Here is a 22272-nt window from a genome sequence, read left to right on the forward strand (position 1 = left end):
ATATCGGGGCTCTTATATAATTAGCCAGCGTAGTTAGTCTGCTAGAGACTATATTACTGTATCAGGCAGGAGCCTTGCTGACCCTTAGACGCAGCAGAGGGTCGGGTCTCATCGTGACCCTTTGCTTATTCTTGTACTCTACACCCGGAACCGGATCGAACTGGAACTGTCGAACCAGCGAGGCCGTGACGGCTCGCATCTCCGCCATGGCAAACTTGCTCCCGATGCAGGTTCGTGGGCCGGCGATGAAGGGGAGGAACGTGTACGGGTTCCGGCCGGCATCGCTGGCAAAACGCTCGGGGTTGAAGGTGTCGGGATCCTCCCAGTAATGGGACAACCTGTGGGAATAAATACATGTATGTGTTCAGCCGATAAAATCAACCGATCAGCCGATAAAACCAGTGATTCTACTGGTAGAGATCCCGATAGTTCAAAATGACTAATACAATGACTATCTGATACCAGCCCAGAAAAGAACAAGAAATAGTCATGCTTTCAAATAGCAGAATTATCAACCCAGAATTGACTGTTTTCCAAGAACTATTGTAAAGTGAACTCTTTGCCACCAAGCACAGTTGGGGCATCATCACTAGAAGCTTTAAGCAACTCCTGCAGTTAAATGTGCAAAGACTGTGTGTAACAAGTCCTTTGGTGTATTAAATATACTAGTAGCTAACTGCCTCCGCACCGCGTGCTTGCGAAACTGAGACTCCATGACTCAGTGAAGGCATGCCCCAATACACCAGACCCGAGACTGTGCCATGTACGAAATTAATGTGATATGAGACTGACCTGTGCAATGCAGCTGGGCAGATGTTGACCACGGTGCCTGCAGGGATGGGGTACTGTCCCAGCCAGTCATCGTTCAGTGCCTGTCTAAACGTGTTAGGGGCCGGCGGGTGAAGCCTGGAGGGTAAGATGTGGAATGGACATTTTTCTAACCAATGTCACATACATGGCATTACAATGTCTTAAACTAGAAAGGGAACATTTGCAAAGCAACTACTTCATGTTTACCTTCACACTGTCTAGCCTAACAAACTCTTTATAACTCAAACAGACCCATATATCTGGTGACACAGTCCGACTCTGTCCTACCACTTGCTACATAATGTAACCCAACACCACAGGGTGTCTAAGAAAGCAAAAGTTACCATGGTGACAGACGTCTGGTCCAGGTCATTGACCTTTCGTGTTTGAAGAAGCAGAAACAGATCTAGAGCTAAAAAACTGTTACAGTATGTTTTTCTTTTGCGAAGATAAACATAAATACTTAATATCTACTTTTTATGAATATGTTCATTCATTCATTCATTCATTCACTCACTCACTCATTCATTCATCCACTCATTCATCCATTTATTCATCCATCCATCCATCCATCCCACCATCCATCCATCCATTTATTTAATACGTTTCCCCACCTGAGAGTTTCCTTGACGACCCACATGAGGTAGGGGATCTGGTCCAGCAGGTCCCAGGTCATGGGCGTGTCGTTGCCCGGCAACACAGCCCTGACCTCTGACCTGAGGCGGTCCTGCACCTCGGGGTGACGTGACAGCTCCAGGAACAGCCATGACAGGCCGGTACTGGTCGTCTGGTCATAAAAATGAATGCTTAGACTTTGGTGCAGTGCATTTGATTGACACAGAGCTTTATTATAGCTTATCAGCTCAAAGCTAGGTGTAACAGGCCAGCATTATTATGAACCCCTGGCCAGAATGTACTCAGGTATATACGCTACAGCATTAATGTTACAGTAACTGCAAATAATAACATACTTGGTTTTATATGTGCAGGCATGTAGCATAGTGGCAGCTGGCTAGAACTTGTTATACCTTAAGCCCTTGCACATCTCTTTAAAGTTACTACCTTTTCTCCTAGACTATCAATGATTCAACCACAAACTCGATGCTATCACCATCCATTGTTTTTTTTTTTTTTTGCTCTGCTGCAATATTTAAGCACAGCAAAATTAATTTAATTGAACTAACAGTATTCCCTTGCATCCCCTGGTGACGTACCTCCTGTCCAGCGACCATGAAGGTCATGACCTCGTGCCTGATGACCTCCTCGGGAAGCCCCTCCCCCTCCCCCGTGTCCCTGTCCCGCGCCTGCATCACAAGGCTCAGCAGGTCGTTCGGAATCTGGTCATCAGCTGGGGAATTTACAAAAATCTTTAATAAACTGGTGAAAAAGAACGTCAGCAGAACGTACTGCACCTGTGCGAAAACCATCAACTGGGGAATTTACAAAAATCTAACTACTGGGATAAAGACATCTGAGTCTTTTGTTGAGCAAATTTTGTATGAATTCCTAGAACTGCTGTACCCTGGGTGCCATCCTCTGTAGTTTCTGCCAGCTCCCTAATGTCGCTGGCTAATGGAAACTGAGGAGAATGGCACCCAGGCTAGAATTGCTGTACAACCGTGAATAGCTTCATCAGGTTGGTAAGTCACCTTCCTCAGGGCAATTCTGACTGGTTACCTTCGCCAAGAAGGTTATGTTTTCAGTAGCGTTTGTCTGTGTGTGTGTGTGTGTGTAATTTAGCAAGATAACTCGAGAAGCAGTGGATGGATTGGAATGAAACTTGGTAGGTGGGTAGGTCTTCATGAGACCTAGAAATGATTAGATTTTGGGCCCCCTGGCGGTCTTTCCTAGGTACTGCAGCTGAACTTCCGGTTTCGATATCTCATGTTCTGGACATGCTAGGGTCACGAATTTTGGTTGGTAGATAGCTTTGGGGGTAGGGAAGAAGTGACATGAGATTGGGTCCCCTAGCGCCTTGTTCTGGAACTGCAGGAGCATTTGTTGAAAAAAATTTGAAGGACGATAACTCAAGATCCGGTTGACGTATTATCGTGATTTTTGGCATGTATGTAGTTGAAGTGATGCTTGACATAATCAGATGGCAATTATGCAAATCAGGAGCTAATTTGCATAATTAATGAGGAAATTCTATAAATCTGCTTTGTTCGATAATAGAACTATTAAACACTTGTGACATCTACTTGAGAACGAGAAAAACATCTGAGGATATAGATTATGTAAATGAGAACCTAATTTGCATAATCAATGGCAAATTCTTATAATTCCATAGTTGTCACTGCTGCACCCAATTTCATACTTGCCACATTTGGAAGTTAAGTGAAGTGAAGTGAAGATCAATAAACATAATTTATTCAAATCATGACCTCATTTGCATAATTTCTGAGGAAGTGCTATAATAGCCTTTTTGTTATGATAAGGCTGTCATTGGATGGAGAATATGATCAACTGATATAATCCATGCAAATGAGGCTCTTATTTACAAAATAAATGATTAAAATTGTATAATTTGTCACCCGCAAGAGTTAACACCATTTGGCGAAGGTATGAGATCGTGGAACTCTTGTTCACAATGTACAGCACAGGTGTCACTATATAGATGGTCAATGAAATGTCAGCAGAATAAAATATTTGGTTGTGTAAAAAGAGTCTCTTATTCAATTACCATACAAGTTGCTATACATTGTACTTACATGCACTATATAAATACATTTGATGAGCAAATGAAGTTATAATTGTCCAGGATGGTTTCACCTTGTTCTGGGTTTTCCTGTAGACGCTTCCTTTCTGCGATGACATCGTCCACTATCTTATCACACAGAGCCCGTCGCTTGAGGAAATCTCGTGACGCCCCGATGGCTGCCCTCATACCTCCGGGGAGCAGCATCATCCAACTGGAAAAGAGAAACATAATTATTCAACTTTCATAATTCTGTTCAGTGCCCTGTTATGACCCCCACATTTTTAAAAAGGTAAATCTAAAGATATCTACTTATACAGTATCAGTAAATGCAGAGTTGTGCACACTAATCACAAATCCAGGTGTTCATGAAAATATAGAGTATAATGCAATGATTATCACAGATTGAGAAACTAATGCATTGTAGCCAGTTGGCGACCTGGTAATACTGGTTATGGAGCAATAAAAGGCAGCAGGGAGAAGGTACATTATCATTAAAGTTCATCTGTGTTGGTAGTTACATGTTTAAAGATAAAACATTGGTTCCAACACAAAAAGGTACTAAATGTTCTCACCTGGAGCTTTCGACCAGTCACTCTGGTCTTCCTCAGTAGACTGACCCAGTGAGACTTGTCCCGTGGCTTCTCTTAAACCCAGTGTTGACGTCACACTTTAGCAAAGCCATATGCATGTGGCAAGCCTCACTACTGGGTCAGTCTACCAAGGAAGACCAGAGTCACTGGTCAAAAGCTCTAGGTGAAAACATTTACCTTTTGTGTTAGAACAAAATTTTTACCTCTACAAAAGTATTAAGATGTAGCCTTACCCTGCTCCCTCTCCCCGTAACAGTTTGGTGACACTCTGGCTCACCAGCTTGTCTGGTTCTCTGATGGAGTTGAACACATAACTAAAGGCACATTTGCCGATGATGTCCAGGGTCTGCAATTCAAAATTAGGCAATTAAAGTCTTCACATAATGCACCTAGCCATAAAGAAAATTATCTAGTTCTATAGAAAATGTAAAATTACTGTAAATGTTGAAACTTTCACAGTGGTTTTATTTTTGAATTTCATGAAAATGTGACACAAAGAATATGCATTTCCATTGTTTTGCTCTTAGCCTCTACCATGCTTCGGGAGGTGGCTGGAAGGAGTAGAAATTGGTCAAATAGAGAGATAACATGCCGAGGGTCAGTTGGTCCACTAGAGAGCACATTTTGCCACATGCGGACCAATTCCCTTAGCATTTTATCTCTCTCTACTTGGCCAATTTCTACTCTTTCCAGCCACCTCCAAAAGCCTGGTAGAGGCTATTGTATTGCTGCTGTGAAATTAAGTCCATGCAAAAAAAAATTACTAGTAGTAACTTAATATAATTACCAGTCTGCCCAAGTCATCTTGAACTGGGAGCTCCACAAACCCGTCTGTGGTAGCGGCTCCCTCTAGCTGGTCTTTCCAGTATTGCACCAGCACCTCCGTCCACTCCTGAAATGTTTTCACCATTCCTGCAATGATGATATTTACTAGTAAGTATTTAAGTCAAATTTTGTGATAACTGGTATCTACAAGGACAAAGAAACCTGAGTTCCTATTGGACTGATTTTTACAGTGAGAGGGAATCCTGAGCTCCTATTTCTACAAATGTACATGTGTACTTCTCTCCCAGCTTCAAAGAGGTGAACAACCTCTTAACTCAGTGGGCAGTAACCTGAGTGCTATACCCATAACATGCTAGGCCCAGAGTTAGCCAGTGGATCCAATCAGGCTGAGGGGGGCTGTGGTATAATTTCCTTGGCAACATGTTGGTCCTGGAGCTGAGGATATAGGTCCTGAAAACAGTCAGACTATGCGGAGAGAGGTTCCATAGTCTCTGGGTAGTTCATCCTGGGAACTCAGAGTTTATGTTACACAGACTAGTGACTAACGTTTGATGACAGAAACACTGTCTTATATTACCTTTTAGATTTTCCCGTTTAAAGGCAGGGTTGAGAATTTTCCTCTGCATGGCATGCTCAGCACCACTCACTGCCAGGAGGCCCTTCTCTGCAAGAGCAGAAAATGCCCTGCAGAAGGAACAGCAAAACTGTGATGTAGAGCATTTACATGTGATGTTATCACTGTGTCCATCAATGGTGTACTTATCTGGTAAATAAAAATCATGTCTGCTCCATCTATTTCCTGAGAGGGGTGAAAGAGGCTATTTACATCAGAGCCCATCACCCTTCACCCAACTGTGGCAGGGGCTGACATTGTTTACCAGATATCTTTGATCAAGTGTTGACGTCACACTTCAAAGACGTTACATGACAAGCTTCACTGGGTCAGTCTACTGAGGAAGGCTGGTTGAAAGCTCAGTAGGTGAGAACATTAACTTTTTGTGTTGGAACCAAAGTTTTACCTTTAAACAAATAACTACCAACACAGATGACTTTTGTGATACCTTACTAGTTCTTGAAATAGATACTACTAGTGACAAACAACAGGTACATGTATCATCAAAGAACAAAAAGTGATCACCTTTTAATGAACGCCGGCCGTACATAGTTGGCGTGGTTGGTGACCAGGATGTGTTTCAGGGCGTCGGGTTCAGCCACCAGAACTCGCTCCTCTCCAAACGTCACGAAATACCTGGAGATGGGCCCAAGCTGCCGCGCTCTTCTGCAAAAGGAATAAATGATTGAGTGAGTGAGTGAGTGTGAGTGAGTGAGTGAGTGAGTGAGTGAGTGAGTGAGTGAGTGAGTGAGTGAGTGAGTGAGTGAGTGAGTGAGTGAGTGAGTGAGTGAGTGAGAGAGTGAGTGAGTGAGTGAGTGAGTGGTTGGTGGCTGGTTGGTTGGTTGGTTGGTTGGATGGATGGATGGATGGATGGATGGATGGATGGATGGATGGATGGATGGATGGATGGATGGATGGATGGATGGATGGACGGACGGACGGATGGATGGATGGATGGATGGATGGATGGATGGAATGAAGTGGCAAGCAGTTGGTATTAATCATAATCAGAAATTCATGACAGCAACCCAGAATTACCCTTGAAAAAACAATTAAAAAGAAGCATGCAGTTCCATGAAATGTTGCTAGAGGGTCAAAACCAAAACCCTTATTCCCCAGCATGAAAGGCTTCAATACCATAGTACAATCACACACTCTTGTTCGTCTTGGTTACTTGCACTGACCTGAGACTTGGGATGACGGCCTCTTCACGGATGATCTCCCACATCTGACCAACAATGGGATTGTACTTGGGACTGGGCATCTGGGACAGACAAAGGAACATTTAAAGATTGTACATTTATATATACAGTATATACAGTAGATTTTTTTCACGGTACTTTAAATAATTTATATTTGCAGGTTCCATGGTCACTTCTGTTCCACTAAGTTATCATTACAAATAATTTGCAGACTTTAGTCTTGGGGCACCTGCTGCATGTGAGTGAACTTTTGCTACCAGGAACAACTGATTTACAGTATGCATATTTTTCCTGTCAGGTACTGAAGATGATTGGACAAATGTTTATTTAAAACACTTCAAGCATTTAGCATTAATGCATTATAAGCCTCTACCAGGCTTCGGGAGGCGGCTGGATAGAGTATAAATTGGCCAAATAGAGAGATAACATGCCAGGGGTTAGTTGGTCCACTAGAGAGTACAATTCGAGTGCGGCAAAATGTACTCTCTAGTGGACCAACTCCCTCGGCATGTTTCTACTCTTTCCAGCCACCTCCCAAAGCCTGGTAGAGGCTATAATGTACATGTATACTGAGTATCAGTAAAGAAAATCAGGCAACACGAGAACTCACCAGTGTGAGTGCAGACAGGTAGAGCGGCTTGAGGTACAGTTTGTAGGTGAGGAACAAAACCAGCCAGGTGCAGAGGGTCACCAGGAGGGTGTCACGGTCGAAGTTGGCATAGAAAAACATGCTGCCGGCTGTGAAATAACAATTGCAACAGGTGGGATTGTTTTGACAATGACAATTTAATGTTTAAATGATCAGACAGGTGCCGCGGTCCACAGCTGCATACAGTTGTAACATGCTGTCCGCTGTGGAGTCTACGGGAATTAAATGACAAGCACCAAGTGGGCATTAAAGATCTGATATTTGTTATAATGACAGTTGTATGTCTCAAACGTTTACACGATCAGTACCTACAGTGTAGATGCAAGTAGAAAAGTTCAACATATACATTCAAATATATGCAACATATAACCCTACAACATGAAAGCAAGAAGCCTCCTTGCATACATGTTAACGTTTTCTAGTACAATATACATCTAGTACAAAATACATAGAATGTCAAGTACGTTATATATTAACTGGTTTATATATAACGTACTTGACGTTCCTATGTATTTTGTACTAACGTTAGATAACGTTAACATGTATGCAAGGAGCTAGGAGGCTTCTTGCTTTCATGTTGTAGTGTTTAACCATATGTTACCGGTGTTTTACAAATATTTTGCAAAATAACAAATAGTTTCTGCTAAATTAAGATCATATAAGCCCGGTAACTCACCACGACAGGTAAAACTCGTCAACTTAGCAGTAAAAGAAGAACTTGAAGTTCAGACACCGATGTCTGCCTGTACTGCGAAGGAGACATCGGCAGGGAATGACCTCACGAACAAACACAGCTGATTCCCGAGACCGATACGTCATCACGTCGGACCGTACCACTATGGCCAAGGTATTTATCCTTTTTAATACGACGTTATGTAGGAAAATATCGGGTTACGTGTGTTTGAATAACATTTCCGATCAAAAGATGATATTATGAGCAGTTAGTGTTAAATAGGATCGCAGAAATTCCTTCTTTTAGGATATTTTGTACAGGGTTTCTAAACGATTCCCCCCAAGTCACTTTGGCCCCAACCCTGTATGAGATGTGCATTCGGTCATTGACCTCGCCTTGATTTGTGACCTGTTTGTCATATGATGTGGGCTATAAAGATTAGTAAGAATCTAAAAAGGACTGAGAAACTCAGAGTATCGTGACTTATGCAAACAGCTTTTTCATGGAATTGATGAAAAATTGCATTATACGAAATAATTACATTTATTGTAACTGGATTAGGAAATCTGCTCTATTACTAAACTAGATAAACTTTAGGCTAAAAATATAACGCAGTACAGTCAAAGCAGTATGGCGGGGAAACATGCTCCGTTTATTTTGTGCAAAAAGTTACAAAAGTCGACCCATGTGTATGTTGAAGACCACATCTGGGTTTACACTATTACTACTAGTATTACTCAGCTCTATCAAGTTAGAACGATGTTTGGTGTTTTTTCTGCCTTGCATGACCGATCGTCTCAGTCCGTCTTGTACTGCAAAAACAAACAAGAAATGATCAGTTAGACAAACACATTAGTGTACCATAATTGTTAAACATTCCTTCTAAAAGACTACCTTTTTTCAGACTGGCTGGTCGAAAGTTCTATGACTATGCGAGAATTATCCTTTGTGTAACAAATTATTGCTCTGCTATTATTACTCTAACACATTCACATGTAATAAATGGTGATCAGCCACTCCAGCTCTGTTCTGCTACATAATGTAATCCAACACCTCAAGGATGTCTGCTACAGCACCAGTTACCATGGTGACATACGTCTGGTTCAGGTCATTGACCTTACACGGACAGGAGAAGGCTCTTCAGCACTAAGGACAGGGAAGGTTCTTCAGCACTAAGGACAGGGACATGGAACGTACGTCTTTGGAGAAGAAGCTATGAAGTAAGAGGAAGAAACAGAGCAAAAACAATATGTTTTCCTTCTGCGAAGGTAAGGCCACACCGACTTAATTTTATGGATGACATCCTCTGAAGACCCCCAAACTAGTGCGCGCGGGCGAATAAAAAAAATTCCGGCCAAAAAAATGCTAATAAACCACAGAAATACAAAGCTGCTATTGTGAATTTGTGGCAGTACATAGCGACGTATACGACAAGCCGGCACATTCTGACTTTTTCCGGAATTTACGAGTCGGTACTGTACGTATATCTACTTCGTTCTTGAGTCGTGGAGCTTCGGTAGACTGGGTGCCTTCCTCCAGAGTTACCACCTCCGTATTGTCGCTAAACTAACTACCATGAGCTACCCAGGCCTAGAGCCAAGCCAGAGCCTCTTTTTTTTTTAGAACGGGCGAAAATCAGTGCGCGTGCGGATGTCATCCATAAAATTAAGTCGGTGTGGCATAAACATAATAAAGAGCAGAAAATGCACCCACCCCGCAAGGCTGAGCCACAGTCCACGGCCACTCGCAGACTTTCTTCTCGGGGTCGAACACCAGACCCCCCGCCGGACAGTCGGAGTGGAAGGGTTCCGGATGGTCCACTACGCACTGGTAAAACTTGGCACAGTCGCTCGGGTCTGGGTAGCTGCCGGGGGCCTTACCAGCACACGTGAAGATGCCCTCCGTCTGAAGAACAGAATGTTAAAATTTACGTACAGATCGTACTAAATACAGGTGCAATGGCCAAGTGGTGCACTACGCACTGGTAGAACTTGGCGCAGTTACTCGGGTCAGGGTAGCTGCCAGGGGCCTTACCAGCACACGTGAAGATTCCTTCAGTCTGAAGAACAAGATTTTAACATTCAAAGTACAGATCGTACTAAATACTGGTGCAATGGCCAAGTGGTCCACTACGCACTGGTAAAACTTGGCGCAGTCACTCGGGTCAGGGTAGCTGCCAGGGGCCTTACCAGCACACGTGAAGATTCCCTCAGTCTGAAGAAAAAAATGTTAACATTCAAAGTACAGATCGTACTAAATACTGGTGCAATGGCCAAGTGGTCCACTACGCACTGGTAAAACTTGGCACAGTCACTCGGGTCAGGGTAGCTGCCAGGGGCCTTACCAGCACAGGTGAGGATTCCTTCAGTCTGAAGAACAAGATTTTAACATTAACGTACAGATCTGAGAACAAGCTTATGTTTACATTACTCTGGTCTTTGAACACAACTTTTCAGGTGTTCAAAAATCTTTTTTTAGGACTATGGTAATCTTTAAGCAGATCTTTGCGTGGCTGAAATGCAGTATCAAATTGGTTAGGTAGTATCGAATACGCCACCCAAGACGTTTGGTGGCCAATGGTTACACTTACAGGCGGCCAATATAGACTCTTCTTGCCCCAGAGAATCTGCTTGGAGATTAGGACTACAGTATTGACGGTAGAGTAGAATTCCCTGCCACCAAGTACAGTAGGGGCGTCATCACTAGAAAGTTTTTAAAATCGTGCAGTTAGATGTGCAAATGCTAGCTGTACATGTACGTAACAAGTCGTTCGGTGTAATGTAGCCAGCTGCCGCCGCGCCGCGTGCCTGCGAAGCTGGTGTGTTCTTTAAGAGTACACAGATACAGAAGACAGAAAACTAGCAGCGAAGATCGTTGTGTAATGCGTACGCACCCCGCAAGGCGGCGCAACGTTCTCTGGCCAGTCGCAGATCTGGTCGGCCTGGTCGAAGACGGTCCCGTGGTTGGCGCAGGGCCGGTGGTACACGGGATGGCCCGACACGCACTCGTAGTACATGGCGCAGTCTTCAGGGTCGCTGTACAGACCGTCAGACCGACCAGCACAGCTGAAACCTGCAGGGCGACAGGTTTCAAGGATTGGCGGAAGGCAGTAGCATAATACTACAACATCTTCTACTCATAAAGCGGTAAAAGAAGGTGTTTGGCTGCATAATGAATTACTTATGAAATCATAGATGACAGTAGACATTTTAAGTGAAATGGTCTCATGTAAAAATACCATTCCGTCTTTACCTGAAATAGCCCACCCTCCCTTTTTTTACATCGGCATACATGTAAAGGCCAGTCAGCACCAAGGACAGTGATACAGAATAGATATCACAAGATATCAATGTCAATCCATGCATTGTGTGATGAAATTTCGGGATTGTAAAGACGTGGTACTTATATATGTAGTCTATTCCGGCCAGAGAGGCTAACATGTTGTGTTTTTCCCACCTGTTTCCTCGCTGGCGCTGCTTTCGGTAGTACCACTGTTTTCGTCGGTACCAGTGTTTTCGTCAGTACCACTGTTTTCGTCAGTACCATTCAACGTCCGTTTGCGCTGCAGCTCCTTTAATGTAAAAAAAAAAACAAGCAAATAAACAAACAGACAGACAGACAGACAAACAAACAAACAAAACATGACAATTGTACAAGAGTTGCGTCAAAACCTTATAGCCCTATCTTGCAGCTTGTACTTACTGTACACAATTGCTGTGTTATACGCATAAAGGCGGTTTACTGGTTATGCGAAACAAACAAACAAATGCAAGTATTTGAATGAAAACCCATCTGTGCTGGTAGAATCCATATGCATAGTTTTAGAGTTTAAAAGCTTTGTTCCGGAGAGTCAGCGAGTGGATCATACATCGATGACGAAGGTCGACGAGATCGACCGAAAATTCATGGTGAGTTCCTTTCTTGTGTTGGAACAAAGCTTGAACTCTATAACTACAACTATAAAAATGCACGTATCATCATCTTACCCCACATGGCCCAGACACGTCCCTCGGCCAGTCACAGACGCCAGTTTCGGGGTTGTAGACCAGCTCCTGCAGTGCGCATGGGCGGTTGTACGCGGGGTGACCGGGTACACACTCCCAGTACTTGCGGCAGTTGGTGACGTCCGGGTACGTGCCCGGTAACTTGTCGTCACAGGTGAACGGCGGAGGGGGCGGGGCTTCGGTCGTCACGGGCACAGGCTCGGTCTAGAAGAGAGATAGGTGGACAGCTTTTATAAATGTGATAAGTCCGCACAATATACAGTAGACTGATCTAAATTTGATTGATTTCCATACAATACAAAGGGACAAAGCCCAAGGCAAAGGCTACAGGTGAAAGGCAGAGGGGGCGGGGCTTCGGTCGTCACGGGTACCGGCTCGGTCTACAGGAACAAGAAATAGTAGATCGTGCCCTCAAGTACCAGAGTTGTCAACCAAGGATTGAGGTGTCACAAAACTCATTTTTACTGATCAGAACAGTAACAGGCCAGACACGATCAGACAAGTTAACGCCTACCTTCCAATACACCGTGCCCTAGTCTATAGACACAGTAGATCATCAGCCCACGGCTTGTAAAAGGCTCTCAGCATATCCGAACTTTTGGTGGCTTCAAAGACAGAATCAAATTGGCCAAGCAGTATCCATTTGCCAGACAGTTACCATTTCGGTGGCGAATGATAACTGCCTGGCGAATGGATACTCCCTAGCCAATTTGATTCTGTCTTTGCACCAATTGCAAAAGATATGCTTGGAGATTGACCAGAAAGAACCTTGGTGCTACAGGGACATATAAAGTTAACTTACCCCGCAGGGAGGCGGCACGTGCTCCGGCCAGTCACATATCTGGTCCCCCTGGTCGAACACGGTTCCCGTGAGAGCACATGATCGGTGGTACACAGGGTGTCCCTCAACGCACTCGTAAAACATGGTACAGTCGGCCGGGTCGCTGTACATGGCCTGGGCCCGACCGGAGCAACTGAACGGCTCTATGATACTCCGTAGCTCCGCCAACAGCTAAGGTGGATAAAAATTCAGAAAGGTTAAAATCTTACGTTAAGATGTAGTAGCTAGTAGGTGGTACACTGGATGTCCCTCCACGCACTCGTAGAACATGGTGCAGTCGGCAGGGTCGCTGTACATGGCCTGGGCCCGCCCGGCACAGCTAAACGGCTCGATAAAACTCCGAAGCTCGGCCAAGAGCTAAAATGGAGAGAAATTCAGAAATACAGGTGTGAATGAGTACCTAGCTTCGGTTAGGGACGTCCCTCGGATAGGACGTTAAATGTAGGTCCCGTGTTTGGGAGGGCCACACCCCAAGCACGTTAAAGAACCCACAGCACTTATCGAAAAGAGTAGGGGTCTTTCCCAGTGTGAGTGAGTCAAACATTACAGTCCGGTCTTGCACAGCTTGTACTTACATGTATGTGCAAAACTGGTGTGTTACGCCTAAAGGCGGTTTACCGGTTATGCGAAACAAACAAATACAAATCCAGTATTTTAGGGACCCCAGTTTAAATTAAAAAAAAATCTGCATATATAGTTGACTCTGATCAGGAATTCTTTTTCTCTACACTCTTTTTGGGGCATGTAGCAAATAGGTCATGAACGAATAACATAAGATGTAACGTTACATACCTGGTCCTTAGAGATCGGTGTTCCTACCGCCAGCGACACCAGAGTAAAAACCACCAATTCTCGAAGCATCTTTGGTAGTCTGGAGGTTCCTCTTTAAAAGAAAAAGAAAGAAAGAAAACGACGATCTTTGCGTGAAATATACCAGCCGTCAGACACACCACTAGTGCTGTTGTACCACCAGACTTTGCTATTTATGTTCTTTTTCCTTTTGTTTAGACGAAGTGTTGACGTCACCTCTTGCCTCAGCGCCCTACCTTAGCTTGCTAAAACTGACGCAGTCCCATAGGTCGAAGACGTACCAACCTATTCATAAAAGAGGGTGTTTATATTTGGCTAAACCTTAAATGTAAATTTCAGGCCAATAAAAACTGCACTGCTGAAGTCATAAACCTTGAAATCTCAGCATTTCACTGATAAGCTGAAGACGCACTATGTGAAAAGTTTGCGTATGTTTACTAAGGAATAATATTAGCCTACTTGAGCAATCACTGTTTTGTTGACATCCTCTGCGACTTTAAAGATTACGGTCGTTTTATCTGGATAATTGACCTTTTGTTGACCTGGACCAGCCATAGCGATACTTTTGCCATTGTTTTACATATAGGACACGTTGGCGTCAGTTCACCGATACCACATATCACTGGACATGGACACCGAAGTTATGCCCTCCTGAGAGTACAACTTGTTTGGGTAATAAAGTTTGTAGTTCACGTAAAAACTTTTTATACCATACTTAAATTAGGGTATTGAAAATTGATAAGACGTGTTTTCTTTTGAAAGTCGTCTGCATTTTTTGTCACTCACGACCGCCTAAAATTTGACAAATTGAATTTGACCATACACAGTAAAATGTGCAGAGTTATTCACTCATATCCACCGTATTCGTAGTGCGAATCGTAGTCTTTCAATTTGTCAAATATCACACTGTAAAGCTAGAAACAAAGTCAGGAAAAATGTTCACGTCACATGGCTTTATGTAACATGTCATGGGTGGCATATGCGATGGACCCTCTCTGGCCAATAGATACTGCCTGGCCAATTTGATACTGTCTTTTGCCACCTTAGGATCTGCTTGGAGATTAGTGACGTCATACTTGCCTACAACGTAAGCCTCATAAACGTCACGTACGTCACTGTGGTCTCTTTCCGACCCTGATTTCTGACGTCATAATCGTATTTACAGCTGTGAAAGTTTGAGATGAGTTTGAGTGGTCACGCACATCCCGCGTCCCTCAATCTTGTCAGTTTTTTCACAGCCGCGAAAGTCTACGTCATTTGATGACACGATGTTCGGTTTTCTCTTGATCAACACTGTCTTCCTGCTACAGATTGTAGCCAGACTCTTCGGCGTTCTGAAGAGAGGTGAGTGCAAGTTTACTTCCATACATCTCAGACCAGTTTTAGTCACCTAAGACATGCCGAGTTCTGTAACTTTGATGTTCTAAGAACGGTCCACACCAGCCTCTACCAGGCTTCGGAAGCGGCTGGAAAGAGTAGACATCGGCTGAATACATGTAACGTTAGACAGATAACATGCCGGGGGAGTTGCTCTGCTAAGTAGTACATTTGTCGCCTAGCCTCCTTAGCGTAGCTTATAATTAGTAGAGGCTAGGTCCATACCCACCACGCTGTAACAGAGGATGCACCAAGACGTATATTATTCGTCATCCTTTCAAACAAAACAAAACAATAAAATGAAACCAAGATCTATGTCGATAGCATGTATTGAGGAGTAAAAGACAGTCGCCTTGCTTGTGGATGTAAAATTCCTGACGTTGACGATTACATTTTTTGTACTAGCAATAACGCCATTGACCTGACTTCCGTCTTAGAACGTCACAAAGTCAAGTGTCGAATGTCAGGCGTCCTTGGATACTTTCTTATGACGTCATAGTTGTCCTTGCAGTAGTCGAAAATTCCGACATCAGGTCAGACGTGTGCGTTTGATCTCTCTGATTCGGCTCGTATTTCCTACTGTAACGTTGACGTTAGTCCAGACGACATGTTTGGGATTTTGCTGCAGTTCAGTCTGTTGCTTTTCCGACTGGTAGTCAGGATTGTAGGATCCGTCAGAAAAGGTGAGAGAGCGGTGTTCCTTCACCAACAAACAGTTACAAGCATGGTTTTGGAAACGGTCAGACGTTTCTGGTAGCATCCACTACCTTTCGTTAGTGACACTGGAGACTTGCAGGAGAATATCTAGTTGCTTGAATAACTGTTGTTTTTTGGCGTATCTTATTACCTGGATGTCTAAACCTTCACCGACGGTGTTCCTTCACTTCAAATCAGACCAGTTTCTGTACACCGCGTTCGATAGTAGGTGAAGTGCAGCCAGCGATGTTCTAAGAACACCCGTGGAGCCAAATCCTTGAGCTGTCACATACGTGAGAGGTCAGGTGTTTAGGGCTAGGGTTAGGGTTGGTATTAGGGTAAGGGTTAGCTATTAGAGTTAGGGTTGGGGTTAGAGTTAGGGTTAGCGTCAGGGTTCGGATTATTGTTCAGGGCTAGGGTTAGGCTTACGATTGGGGATAGGTTAGGTTAGGTTTAGTCTCCCACATCACGACCAAACCCCTCCCACCCCTTGTCTCAGGTCTCTTGATACTGGAAACCCCCAAGTAGTGCCGGAGTCATGTATTTGGCAGGATCATGTATATGGCTTGACACCGCTTCTAACCGACTCTGGTATGTTCTCTCTACAGCCGTGAACGTGCGATTCGTTCGCAGTGAGAAAAGTGCTAGTGCAGTGCCGCCCCCACCCGTGGTGAGGCCGCCTAGCGCACCTGCACAGGAGTCTGGTACATCGGTGAGGAAGAAAACAACGCCCAACGATGAGTCTTGCGCAACTTCAGTGAAAATGAAAGGCCGGCGCAGTGACTTGAACGGGCCTGCGAACACGCCGAAGACCAAACCCACAGAGCCCGACAAACCTAGCACCTCTGTGCGAGCTCCCGGTGCAGCCAAGGGCAAACCGAAGGCCACATTCGGCGGAATGAAAGCTGGGTTCTTGCTACAGAGCCCAACAAAGAAGCCTCAGCCCAAGAAAGAGTCAGCAGCAAAGGCAGACAGCCCTAAGGCTGTGAAGGCTCCCCCCGACCAAAAGCTGAAGAGCACTGCATCTGTGGGTCAGAAGGATCCCCCCGTCGAGGCCGGTCACCCGAAAGTAAACCCCTCATGAATTATTATCATGTCCAACTACCATATCTTACGTAGGCTAATTTCTGTACACTTTATTCCATAAGCGAGAACATATCATCAATACATGACCATATGGTAACTTAAATACTGTTTAGATAGTAGTTTGTAGTAAGTAAAGTTTTGTAGTATTGTTGTATTACTGCCATACATTGTACCTTGTACGATTGTAGAGCAATAAAGTTCATTCTTATTATTATTATCATTATTGTATCTCAGCCCCGCCAGAAGAAGGAAGATCCTCCCCAAACCCCCAGTGCCGGAGGGAAGTCGGGCCAGAAGAAGGAAGATCCCCAAACCCCCAGTTCCGGAGAGAAATCGGGCCAGAAGAAGGAAGATCCCCAAACCCCCAGTTCCGGAGAGAAATCGGGCCAGAAGAAGACTTCCGCAGCCCACACTACTGAGTCCGGACAGACTCCCCGCCAGTCTTCCTCGGCAGAGGTGAAGCATGCCTTTTTTATTACTCATGGAACTCGATAATCCTCGTACTATAAACTCCATCAGTTACATCTACAATTGTCTTTGAAAAGAAGCGAGAAGAAGCAGAACCTGTACATATGTAGTTTTACTATAGATATGTTGTAGTCTACCATCGCTATTTACCATGACCTGTACTTAGTTCGCAATGAGCAAAAATGTACAATAAAGGTCTTTCATTCATTCTATTAGCTATGCTTGTGCAACGGTACGGCTCGCGCACATATACGGGGGTGATGATAGTAGTATGATGATAGTCCTTCTCTACAAAGTCAAGCAAACGATATATGATTTTTTTTCAGATGTATGTTGCTTGCATTAACATAACAAAGTGATAGCCTGTTGTGTAATATTATCCTGTATATATATTATACTAGCCTGGGTACCATCCAGATTTTCGCTCCGCAACGCTCGAAAAATAGCGTTGCCGAGCGAAAATGCGAATGGTACCCAGGCTAGTATAATATATATTATTATACAATGTCCTTGCTGGTACCAGTCAGCTCAGGAGTTTTATAAGCATCATCTCTCCGCTGCAGACCATCCCCATCATCCCAGTCCTCGCTCACGTTCGTCCCATCCTGTTGCCGGTTCCAGGCACGAACCAAGCGTCGCTCATCTGGGACGGGAGTCGGAAGGCCAGGAACTTCCTGGCAATGATCATTGCAGCAAGGAGGGCGGCAGGACTCTAAATTCCCAGGATATTTGATTTTTGGGGTTTGGAAAATGGTTTTTGCAGCGCAGTTTGATTTTTTTTACTTCCTCATGTAAAGCAGTAGTAGTGACCCACAACTGGAAACACTTCTTGCAGTTCTAGAACATCAGAACGTTTCGATTTTCGGGTTTCGGCAAGGGTTTGGAAAACTTTTTTGCAGCGCAGTTTGATTTTTTTTAGTTCCTCATGTAAAAGCTATGATGGTTACCCACAACTGGAAACATTTCTTACAAAGATGAACATATTGTTGAAATATCATCATCAACCTGTTATCACCCCTGTCTTTATCGAAGCGTAGAAGTTCTGATTACGCTAAGGATAAAGTCCAGTTATCTTCGGTATTCAAAAAGACAAAAAATAAAAAATAAAAGTATTTTTGTCGTCATTTTCATTAACAGAACAGTATTACAAGTAGTTTCAACTCAGATTAGTCTTTCTCTACAAAGTCAAACAAACAGTTTTTTTCATATGTTGCTTGCTGGTCCACTAACAAAACTAACAAAACAAAGTGCTTGCTGGTCCACTAACAAAACTAACAAAACAAAGTGATAGCCTGTTGCATAATCAGTTCATGACTTTTTAGCATCATCTCTTGCACATATATAGACTGTAGTATGCTACATTGTTTTTTTCATGGTGACACGTAACTACGTCATTGCACATGTATACTAGCTATAGTATCCGTTCACTCTTGATTTAGATGTACAGAATTGTCACACCAGGGTTTTAATAAAATTTCATTTTTCCCGGATTTACCAGGGTCTGTTTTTTCATAACTTTCTTTTCTAGTGTAACACTTAATCCTGCGTACGACAAATGGCACGCGTACGTTAGTGCTACTCGTAAGCGAAACACCATCCGTACTAATGGAGATCTCAATAAACTAACAAACAAACAAACAAACAAACAAAAGCTTGGGTTTATGAAGATAACCGATGATGCTTTTTATAAGGTTTTACTCGGAAGGCATTCTAAACGAAAAGCTAGCTTGACTTATCTTTGGATCTCTGTAGCACTTTTTATATGGCGTAATGAATGTAGTTTAGCAAATCCGTTACAAAATTTTGACAAGGTGCCTTGTTGTGCTGACACCTTGCAGTAGGAGTCTTAGTCGACAGGAGGCGCGCTTGTACTGCATGGCTCTAGATCTTTCATACCTGTGACATCCTGCTGCAGCTCAACTGACAGAACAATCGGTGTTGAATGTGTTGTTGGTCAGCTCAGTTATCTCTTTAGACCCGAATAGAATTATCTGTATCTGTGTAGCCGGTATAACCGCCCTTTGGCGTAACACACCAGCTTCGCAGGCACGCGGCGCGGCGGCAGCTGGCTAGACATTACACCGAACGACTTGTTACACCTAACCCTTGAACTTCTAGCTCTAGACATTGTTTAAAGCTATCTAATGACAATGCCCCTACTGAACTTGGTGACAGCGAGTTCCACTCTGCAAAAACTTATGCGTGGATTTGTGAATGCTTTGTGTCAGTCACTATCGTGCATTTCTCGCTCATTCTGTCTATTCGTTTTCCCAATGGCTTCCGTAAGGCAGTAGCCTGAAGACGTAAAATGAGATAACCTTTCATGGGACCTTTTTGGGGCATTTGACCTAACTGCCTTTCAGCAGTGTACATGTCTCCCATGTGCCTAGTTTGTGGAAATACTGTGTAGTTCTACGAAAACACATCAGACACACTGATGATAACCGTACGTACACGGAGGTATTACTAGGTTCAAATAGAGTCAGTTAGTGGGGTCGTGTGGCGTAGCGGCAGAGTGCTCGACTCGGAACGTAGAGGTCCCGGGTTCGAGTCCTGACATGCCACCGATCTTGTGCCCTTGGGAAAGACACTTTACACGACTTTCCTCACTCCGCTCAGGTGAAAATGAGTATTGTATTGTCCCCTGTGTTGGTGGCGGCATTAATATAAGTTTTAAAAACTCTTGTGATTACATGTTGGAAATAATAATTAAAAAAAATAGAGCTGGGGGAAAGTTTGCCTAACACTAGGCGCTTCTTAGACCAAGAGCTGCAAAAGGATCATATATATGCATTTAACATCCAGACTGTGATGTTGGCAAGTCTACTCCTCCCCGGACACACCAATATCAACCACATCATCACAGATTACGTATACCCCTTATTTGCATATTTGGCGGAACGCCAATCACTCCTGGTAGAACAAATATTAAATGGCATTGGACCTTACCAACTGTGCAATTTCTTACAGATATGAGTTGATAACATGTATGATTTTATGCCTTTTAATCGTACAGAATCTTTTAAAACTTGATAAACAGCTCTCACGGGGAATATTAGTTGAACACTGACCTAGATTTCAGCACAATTGACAGACACTGTCAGAATAAGTTAACGCCAGCCATTGACATGTGCGTTCCACAAAGAACTTCAAAATCGAGTAAGCTTTGGAAAACGAGTCGTTTAACTAGCTGTTTATATCATGACAATCAGCTAAAATCAAACTAGACAGTAACTGAGATAACACGTGTTCCCATACCGTAGCCTCTACCAGGCTTCGGGAGGCGGCTGGAAAGAGTAGAAATCGGCCAAATAGAGAGATAGCATGCCAAGGGAGTTTGGTCGGCTGGAGAGAACAGTTTGCCGCTCCCGGGAGAGTTGGCCGATTGCTACCCTTTCCAGCCGCCTCCCGAAGCCTGGTAGAGGCTACGCTTACCGTATCGGGAGTCAAATTGCTTTGCCAAATTTGACGTATACCGTATGGCATATATAAGGTTATCTTCCTAGTTGAACCAGCTTTGACTTTCTGGTATAGCGGCAAAGTGAGCTGACTCCATGGTCTACTAGATAGCGAATCACTCTGTAGGTTCCCCCTCTGGTATGCTCGTGGCCTTGGCCTTGGCATTGTTGGGATGCTCCCTCGGGATGCTAGCCTACACCAGACTCCTTCGGCAGGCTGAATAAATAGTTGAAACCGCTGCCTAAAAGGGGGTATATAATTGGCCAGGGGAGTTAGCCGGCCATTTGGTAGCCAATTTATCCTGCTATGGCCGGCTAACTGCCCTGACAATTATGTACTAGCACCTCCTTTTTAGGCCGATGCCTAGTATTTATTACCTTCGCCAAGAAGGCTATGTTTTCGGCGGTGTTCGTGTGTGTCTGTCTGTCTATCAACACGATAACTCAATTGCAAGAAGGATGGATTGTCTTGATATTTGGTAGGTGGGTAGGTCTTCATGAGACCTCAAAATGATTAGATTTTGGATCCCCTGGCGGCTTGTTAGTCTGCAAAGGAGTGTAATGTATGGGAAGGCACTAAAAGTCAGCGCTCGGTTAGGACCCCCACCTATTTCAACTCCGAAGATCGTAGACACACGGTGCATTAATATTCGTACAGGTCTGGCAAACTGGACCCTCTATTGCCGGCTAACTACCCTGGTCATTTTAATACATTCCTTTTTAGGCCGATTTCTCACTCATGATTCAGCTTGCAAAGAAGTCTGGTGGAGACAAGGGGTCCAGACCTATTAGTATTACAACTCCGAAGATCGTAGACACACACGTCTGAGGAGTGTGAAACAGGGAATCAAAGACTAAGAGGAGAGAGGGATCTCTCTGAGTCTGAGTGCCAACTCAGAAGGCTTTAAGTCTATTAAAACGTTAGGTGTTCACATGATCACAGGTGACTTCTTGTTTGTCCTGGAAGTCACGTGTGAATCGTGTTCTCGTGGGCTTCTTGTCGGACGACTTTTCGAGACATCAAGGGGGTTAAGTTGTGCTGGTGTGCGTGTTTGATCAAAAGATATCTTTTGCGATGTTATCAATATTACTAGTGATCTCTGAACGGGTTGGAAGGAAAGAAAGGTCAACGCTGGTTGGACGGCTGGTGGTATGAATATTAATTAGGTGAGATTCTCCTACTTTCTCGATACCCCCATGTACGATGCACCCCTGTACCCCCTTCTTTCACTGATATTTCATACCATAACGTTGCTTTAATGCGGGTAATAATGATTGACAGATGGTCAAACGAGATTTGAACCTGTCAAAATGAGACATCAACACCGTCAACTGTCTCCAGTTGGTCATGTGACCGATGTTATTCTCAGTAGGCCCCGCCCATGCCAGCTTTGGACGATGTCTAAAAATTAAATCATGGCCGTCAGATGCTCCTTTCAGACGATTTTTTTACTCAGTTGTCGATGATGATAAACTTTCCAGTCCGTTGCCATGGTAACGGGCTCCTC

At 43.9% G+C, this 22272-nt stretch overlaps 2 protein-coding genes across 2 annotated transcripts; both read right to left on the reverse strand.

Annotated features, from left to right (window-relative positions):
• Nucleotides 1-61: 61 nt before the first annotated feature.
• Nucleotides 62-7468, reverse strand: LOC109484424 (cytochrome P450 4B1-like). Its single transcript, XM_019787673.1, has 11 exons — nucleotides 7313-7468; nucleotides 6685-6764; nucleotides 6026-6166; nucleotides 5465-5571; nucleotides 4889-5013; nucleotides 4335-4447; nucleotides 3583-3722; nucleotides 2025-2158; nucleotides 1425-1597; nucleotides 793-906; nucleotides 62-338 (listed from the first exon to the last, which is right to left on the reverse strand). Exons 1-11 carry the CDS (start codon nucleotides 7430-7432, stop codon nucleotides 62-64), a joined length of 1524 nt encoding a protein of 507 aa, XP_019643232.1. The 5' UTR covers nucleotides 7433-7468.
• Nucleotides 7469-8662: 1194 nt separating this feature from the next.
• LOC109484429 (chondroitin proteoglycan 2-like) lies at nucleotides 8663-13919 on the reverse strand. Its single transcript, XM_019787678.1, has 7 exons — nucleotides 13662-13919; nucleotides 12831-13040; nucleotides 12011-12232; nucleotides 11481-11595; nucleotides 10918-11096; nucleotides 9738-9929; nucleotides 8663-8836 (listed from the first exon to the last, which is right to left on the reverse strand). Exons 1-7 carry the CDS (start codon nucleotides 13728-13730, stop codon nucleotides 8822-8824), a joined length of 1002 nt encoding a protein of 333 aa, XP_019643237.1. The 5' UTR covers nucleotides 13731-13919; the 3' UTR covers nucleotides 8663-8821.
• Nucleotides 13920-22272: the final 8353 nt, after the last annotated feature.

The sequence above is a fragment of the Branchiostoma belcheri genome, unplaced genomic scaffold (genome assembly GCF_001625305.1).
Source record: "Branchiostoma belcheri isolate BF01 breed outbred unplaced genomic scaffold, Haploidv18h27 scaffold7, whole genome shotgun sequence".
NCBI lineage: Eukaryota > Metazoa > Chordata > Leptocardii > Amphioxiformes > Branchiostomatidae > Branchiostoma > Branchiostoma belcheri.

Coding starts and splice junctions, on each gene's coding strand:
- LOC109484424 (XM_019787673.1), bottom strand. CDS start 7,432: ATGTTTTTCTATGCCAACTTCGACCGTGACACCCTCCTGGTGACCCTC. Junction 6,167..6,684: donor GCCGTCATCCCAAGTCTCAG/GTCAGTGCAAGT, acceptor TTCCTTTTGCAG/AAGAGCGCGGCAGCTTGGGC. Junction 5,572..6,025: donor CGGCCGGCGTTCATTAAAAG/GTGATCACTTTT, acceptor TTCCTTCTGCAG/GGCATTTTCTGCTCTTGCAG.
- LOC109484429 (XM_019787678.1), bottom strand. CDS start 13,730: ATGCTTCGAGAATTGGTGGTTTTTACTCTGGTGTCGCTGGCGGTAGGA. Junction 12,233..12,830: donor ACGTGCCGCCTCCCTGCGGG/GTAAGTTAACTT, acceptor TCTCTCTTCTAG/ACCGAGCCTGTGCCCGTGAC. Junction 11,097..11,480: donor CAGCGCCAGCGAGGAAACAG/GTGGGAAAAACA, acceptor GTCGCCCTGCAG/GTTTCAGCTGTGCTGGTCGG.